The 7,500-nt window shown below is 44.1% G+C and overlaps 1 protein-coding gene across 2 annotated transcripts in view; it reads left to right on the top strand.

Moving 5' to 3' along the window:
- The first annotated feature begins 4,414 nt into the window (after positions 1-4,414).
- The window catches only part of LOC128635301 (caseinolytic peptidase B protein homolog), a 34,502-nt gene continuing 31,416 nt past the window's right edge, over positions 4,415-7,500 (top strand). Inside the window, exon 1 of one of the 2 annotated variants that reach the window (XM_053687482.1) lies at positions 4,415-4,567. In XM_053687482.1, coding sequence (XP_053543457.1) covers positions 4,447-4,567 — 121 coding nt within the window. In that variant the 5' untranslated portion in view covers positions 4,415-4,446. The remainder of the gene's footprint in view (positions 4,568-7,500) is intronic. The other variant, XM_053687483.1, reaches the window with a different exon arrangement.

Genomic DNA, 7,500 nt, shown 5'->3' with positions numbered 1-7,500 from the left:
CTGTCTCATTGGTCCTTACTGTTCCTCACTGTCTCATTGGTCCTTACTGTTCCTCACTGTTCCTCACTGTCTCATTGGTCCTTACTGTTCCTCACTGTCTCACTGTTCCTCACTGTTCCTCACTGTCTCATTGGTCCTTACTGTTCCTCACTGTCTCACTGTTCCTCACTGACTCATTGTTCCTCACTGTCTCATTGTTCCTTACTTTCTCACTGTTCCTCACTGCCTCATTGTTCCTTACTGTTCCTCACTCTCATTGTTCCTCACTCTCTCACTGTTCCTCACTGTCTCATTGTTCCTCACTGTCTCATTGTTCCTCACTGTCTCATTGTTCCTCACTGTCTCATTGTTCCTTACTTTCTCACTGTTCCTCACTGCCTCATTGTTCCTTACTGTTCCTCACTCTCATTGTTCCTCACTCTCTCACTGTTCCTCACTGTCTCATTGTTCCTCACTGTCTCATTGTTCCTCACTGTCTCATTGTTCCTTACTTTCTCTCTGTTCCTCACTGTCTCATTGTTCCTCACTGTTTCACTGCTCCTAACTTTCTCACTGCTCCTCACTGTCTCATTGTTCCTTACTGTTCCTCACTGTCTCACTGTTCCTCACTGTTCCTCACCATCTCATTGCCCCTTACTGTTCCTCACTGTTTCATTGGTCCTCACTGTCTCATTGGTCCTCACTGTTCCTCACTGTCTCACTGTTCCTCACTGTCTCATTGGTCCTTACTGTTCCTCACTGTCTTATTGTTCCTCACTGTTCCTCTGTTACAGATGTGTGTTCAGAAAGATAGGATAAGTAAATGAACAGCCAGATGTTCTGTCACTCATCAGCATCACGGGTTCATCTTTCCCACAGAGCCGAGAAACTTCCTTTAAAATAATCATAACATAGAAGGGAGTTATTCTTCTCTACCCTCCCTCCATCTGTGTGTGTGTGTGTGTGTGTGTGTGTTTATTACAAATATCAATTCACTCACAGACAGCGTTATTAAGGCCATCTAAAACGCGCTCACACACTTATTTGCATATATGTAATCGTCTCATGTTTATTTTTTATTTATTTATTTATTTTTCATAAAAAAACCGCCACACACACCCACACATGCGCGCACACACACACATTGCAGTAGGAGACATATTTATATATGATATGTATATTACACACATTTGTATTGTTGGCAGTTTTTTGGGCCGTCTGGGAGGCCGCCATCCCAGATGCACTATGATGGATGGGCGAGCGAGAAGTGTGTGTGTGTTCGTGAGTGTGTGTGTGATTCGGTGAAGACTGCTGCGACTGCTGCGTGTGTGTGTGTGTGCACGTGTGATGGATGGCGTGCTCCTCTCTCCATGACGCTTTATTGAGTTAGCCGTGATTATCCGGCTCTCAGACATTAGTTACCAATGACGACCGGCCTGACAAGGAGAGAGAGAGAGAGAGAGAGAGAGAGAGAGAGAGAGAGAGAGAATGTGCAGGAGGAGAGTGAAGGACAGGAAGTATGTATGTATGTATGCGTGTGTGTGTGTGTGTGTGTGTGTGTGTGAATACCTAATAAACAGCGTCACACTGTTAGCTCTGTTTATCAGCTCACACATATTTAAAATTGTATGTGTTTGTTGTTTTATGGATTTTAATGCTCGGAGGTTTTATATTTCTCCTCCTGACGCTGGATGAACTTCCTCCTTTATTCACTCACTCCATCTCTTTGTTCTCCGTTTCTCAGCCCCAGGTTCTATCTCTGGTTCCATCTCTCTCTCTTCTTTCTCTGTCTTTCTTCTCTCACTCTCTGTCTCTGTCTGTTATGTCTCTGTGTCTTTATTCTCTCCCTGTCTCTCACTCCTTCTTTCTCTCCCTGTCTCTCACTCCTTCTTTCTCTCTCTGTCTCTCACTCCTTCTTTCTCTCCCTGTCTCTCACTCCTTCTTTCTCTCTCTGTCTCTCACTCCTTCTTTCTCTCTCTGTCTCTCACTCCTTCTTTCTCTCTCTGTCTCTCACTCCTTCTTTCTCTCTCTGTCTCTCTGTTCTTTCTATCTCTCAAACCCTAGTCAAAAACTAGGGGTGCACTGATACAGATACAGGTATCGGGTATCGGACTGATACTGTGCTCATTTGCTTGTACTGATATTAGGTGACATTATGAACAGACAACTGTGAAAAAGTATTTGCCCCCACTCTGAGTTCTGTTTTTGTGTACATCTCATACTAAATTGTTTCAGAAAATATAACATCTAAGATAAAAACAAATGTTATTTACTGAAGCAAAAAAAGGATCCAATACTAACTGGGCGTGTGTGAAAATGTATTTGCCCCCGTAGTTTGGTTAAAAGTTCTTACCCAGTAACACACCATGGCAAAGTGGAAAGAAATTCCAGAACTGATGAGGAAGAAGGAGATTGAAATACATCAGTCTGGGAAGGGTTACAAAACTATTTCAAGGGCTCTGGGACTCCAAAGAACCACAGCGAGAGCCGTTATCTCCAAATGGAAAAACTCTGCACAGTAGTGAACCTTCCCAGAAGTGTCGACCTTCCAAAACTCCTCCAAGAGCACTGCAACGACTCATCCAGGAAGTCACAAAAGAGCCAAGGACAACATCAAAGGACCTACAGGCCTCTCTTGCATCAATAAACTTAACTGTTCATGACTCCACTATCAGAAAGACTCTGGGGGAAAACGGCTCCATGAAAGAGTGGTGAGGTGAAAACCACTGCTGACCCAGAAGAACATTAAGACTCGTCTGAATTTCACCAAAACACACCTTGATGATCCTCAAACCTTTTGGGAGAATGTTCTGTGGACTGAGGAGTCGAAAGTTTGAACTGTTTGGAAGACGGGGGTCCCGTTACATCTGGCATAAACCAGACACAGAACTCCACCAAAAGATCATCATAACTACAGTCAAGCATGGTGGAGGGAGTGTGATGGTGTGGGGATGTTTTACTGCTTCAGGTCCTGGGCAACTTGCAATATATTGAGGGAAACATGAATTCTGATCTCTACCAGAAAATCCTAAAGGAGAATGTCTGGTCTTCTGGTAAGTTGAAACTCCAGCACAACTGGTTTATGCAGCGAGACAATGATCCAAAGTCTACCACTGAATGACAAAAAAAAAAAACACCAAAAAATTGTTCTAAATGAAAGTTTTGTAATGGCATGGTCAAAGTCCTGACTTGAACCCAATGAGATGCTGTGGCAGGATGGACAGTTCATGCTCGAAATCCCTCCAGTGTGGCTGAACTAAAGCAGTTGAGTGGGCCAAATTCCACTGTGAAAATCTCCAGTTATCGGAAGCGTTTGGTTGCAGTTATTGCTGCTAAAGGTGGCACAACCACATTTTAAATTTAAAGGGGCATTTAGTTTTTCACATTGGTGATAGGTGTTAGATAACCTTTTTTTTTTTTTTTTGCTTTGATAAAGTCAAAAGTCTCAGTGTTTAAGTCTAAGCTTAAAAGGTATTTGTTTACTCAAGCCTACCCTGACTAGATTCTGTTCTACTACTTCGCAGTCATAATGATCTTTTTTCTCCCTCTCTCCTTTCGCCGAGCCCCACACGAATTTATGGAGATACTAGAGATCCAGATCCTTTCTGCCTCTGGATGGAGCTCAAATCTTCTCTAATTCCAGACTGCTGGGACTACGGCTGCTCCTAACGCCATACAGACTTCATATAAATCCAAAATGAACTTTTTCACACTATCTGTTGTTACCCAGATGAGGATGGGTTCCTTCTGAGTTGGGTTCCTCTCAAGGTTTCTTCCTCTTAAAACATCTTAGGGAGTTTTTCCTTGCCACCGTCGCCACTCAGTGGCTTGCTCAGTTGGGATAAATTCACACCTTTAATATCTGTACACCGTGTTGATATTTCTGTAAAGCTGCTTTGAGACAATGTCTATTGTAAAAAGCGCTATACAAATAAAACTGAATTGAATTGAATTGAAAACTGCATTGTGTGTTTAGTCAGATTGCCTTTGTTTTATGTTGTATTTCGTTTGAAGATCTAAAACTAATAGTATGATTACACACACACACACACACACACACACAAATATGAAAGCACAAGTTGTCCTGGATTGTAGACACAGAAGGTATTCCTGAGACACGGAGAGACAGAGAATCTGTCACACTAAGAGAGAGCACTTCACTTCTTTCAGCACTGAGACACGCCCCCTTCAGGTCTACTTGCGAGACGAGCTGAAATTCACGGCACGTTGCGCTCGTGTTTAATGACCTTCTCCCTCATACTGCTCTGCACGCTCGGGTCATGCTCAGCCTCAGTATCAGTACTAATCAGTATCCAAAACAAAACACGTCCCCACACTCAGTCTAAAGAGTATCAACTCATCACAACACATCAATAACAACACTAATACCATCAGCTACAAGACTAATCCTGCAGGAATAAATAATAAGTGCTTCTCTCTTTGTCTGTCTCCCTCTCAGTGTTGGTGATGAGGGAGGACAAGTTCAGTAATCGTCTCAGCACTCGGGCCAGTTTCCGTGGTTGCACATCGCTGCATTACGCTGTACTCGCTGATGACCTCCGCACTGTGCGCATGCTCCTTGATGCAGGTAAGGTCAAAGATCAAGTCACACCTGGCGTACCATACAGTGCGAGCGCACACACACGCACACACTCCTTAACCAGTAGATAATGGCTCCTTAAACAAGTGACCCCCGTCGTCGGAGGCAGTTAGGCTCAAGTTGACCTTTAACCCCTGGGATAGAAGAGCCACGGGTCAACTGACATGCTCCAGAGGGTGTCAGGAAGTGTGCGTGAGTTTGCGTGTGCGTGCGTGTGTGTGTGTGTGTGTGCGTGCGTGTGTGCGTGTGTGTGTGTGCGTGTGTGTGTGCGTGTGTGCGTGCGTGTGTGTGTTTTCTGTTTTCTGTCCTGGAAGCTGTAATCAGGTTAGATATCTCGGTAAAGATAGCAGCATCGTACTGTTATTTTTTGTCTCCATACAGATATGCAAACACTCCTCCTGAGTGAAAAATGATGGAAATGATGTGAAATGAAAAATTGCGTCCGGTCAGACGGACACTCCGCGTGTCGGCCTCGTCTCAAAACCTCTGTCCAGAAATGAAATGGTTCTCCTCAGATATTAAATGCATCTCCAAATAAAATGGAGAACTTTACATAAATAGTTTTTTTTTATATCAAAAACAATCAGATTAGTGATTAAAAAGCCCATTACCCAGAGTCCTCGGCAGCAGGAGGCCACGCCCTGGCAGACAGAGCAGCGTCAGATGTCAGGAACCATCGATCAGAGCGATGACATCATCACCGCGAGATGACTCCAGTAAAGTGCACAGCAGAGAGAATGGAATTAAATGATATTTTCCTGTGGAACTGCAGTGTGTCTGATACGCCGCGTTTACCCAGCAGCACCGGCTTCTCCGCATCACACTACCGTTTAATATCAGATCGCAGGATAGAAGAACCGTCACACCAGCATCTGTTTTATTTTTCATTCGTGCACAGTAAAGTTTTATCCGTGCAGAGATTACAGAGATTACACACTGCAGTTTATCCTTCCACACAGGAGACTTCTTTACACACAGCACCAAATCCACGTGTTTTCCCGCCCTCTTTAATCTCCACTGATCGTCGGACGTTTTTAAACCATCGGCCGATAATCGGTATCATCGGTGCATCTCTAATATGATATATATATTCATCATCTGGCTAAAATGTCTTCCTGTATAATAACATACTGTATTGTAGTGCACTCTTAAAGTGTGTTATTAGTGCATTAAATATGTTTACAACATCTTGCTGTTGCATGCTGGATCCTGATTGGTCAGGAGGTGTTGATTCATTCTCTGTAACAGCAGCTCTGACAGTAGTGCAGCCGCACATCACAGGTTTATATTAATGCTCTCGTTCTAATACGTTATTGTTTCTATAGCAACAGATCATTCACAGGGGCGCGTACAGCGGACGCTCCACTGATAATAAACTAATGTTTAAAAGAAAACCGTAAATCGTTGAAACGGTGAAGTTTTCTGTAAGGAGATGTTTCTGTAACGTGTATGGAAGGAGTCTCCAGTGTCAGAGCTGTGTAACAGTCAGCGGTAAAGCTGGAACTGGACGTGTCCCAAATCTTCAGGACAGAGGAGTTTATACTTTACGGCTTCGCTGCATTTTTTTGTCTTCGTGTCATGTCTGGTCACTCGTCTGCCGTTTCAGATGCTTTAATAACCATAGAACATATGAGTGCCATCATACCTGCAGACTCTGTGGTGTCTCTGCGTTCATCACACACACACACACACACACATGACCCAGGTCTTGGCTGATGGCTGGTCACACCTTATTTCCCCTATGAGTGGACAGACATTTCCTCCTCGACCCTCCATTCATCACCAGCCTGCAGGACGTCCCCCTGGTCTTGCGCTACTCCTGGCCCCGGGCTCGGCTCACTCTCGCTGGGGAAGAGAGCAGCGCCGGCCCTTGGCTTCTCCACCGCTCAGGGCCATGTGAGGTGACTAATCACCCTAACCATGACCTTTGAACCCTGACCCTCAGGCAGAAACAGGAAAACCACCAGCTGAAAAGGGAAAGGCATTTAACAGAGGCTGGTCTATCCTTAAATCTGTGTGTGTGTGTGTGTGTGTGTGTGTGTGCGTGTGTGTGTGTGTGTGTGTGTGTGTTTGTGTGTGTGTGTGTGTGTGAGCATGCATATATATCCCTCCAAGGATTGGCTAATCATTAGTAGTGATTGTCTTTAACGCTCATGCCCAAAGGGGTGTGTGTGTGTGTGTGTGTGTGTGTGTGTGTGTGTGTGTGTGTGTGTGTGATATTACAAGGCTAAATGATGCTATTTATTATCTGAGAGTGGAAGGAGGGAAGTGTAACAGGAGGACAGGGAAGTGTTTCTTTATTACTTTTCTCTTTTTATGTCGGCTGGCTATCGATCGGTGTTTCTCTGTCTGTGTTCAGAGTTTTGTTGACGATATTTTGAGATTAACTCCAGTCTTTAATCAGGACAGGAAGGAGATCTTTACTTAACACATGGCTGTTAGTTAGCGTGTGCTTCGGGTAAGTGTTTAAAGCTGATGTTAGGAGTGAGTTAAAGGCTGTGTGAGATTTTCAGTAAACACTCGCCATGGTGTAGAGATGAAGTGACGCTGTGGAAGAGTTCCTGTGTAAAGTGATGCAGGAAATTACACTTACACATCAAAAGTGACAGAAATGAAAAGAAACACAGCTCTGAGATTTGCTTCATGACCTAAATAATTTGTTCGTATCGTCTAAAATCTTTGCACGTCTGTATTTATTGTGTTTTAAATGTGATGAGTATGAGCACATTCTGTGCATCGACACGTCTTTGCCCCGGGCAGTGCAGGTCAAGCAACAAAACAAAAATCCCTGAGGACACCACGGAAACCATCGCTATGGTCACCAACTCTCTCTCTCTCTCTCTCTCTCTCTCTCTCACACACACACACACACATGCACACAGACACAAATGTCCTGTAATGAGGGAACAATAGTCGAGCTG

This window comes from Ictalurus punctatus, chromosome 17 (genome assembly GCF_001660625.3).
Source record: "Ictalurus punctatus breed USDA103 chromosome 17, Coco_2.0, whole genome shotgun sequence".
In the NCBI taxonomy this organism is placed as follows: Eukaryota; Metazoa; Chordata; class Actinopteri; order Siluriformes; family Ictaluridae; genus Ictalurus; species Ictalurus punctatus.
The sequence above is the reverse complement of the archived record's forward strand: the minus strand, read 5'-3'. Positions and strand labels throughout refer to the sequence as shown.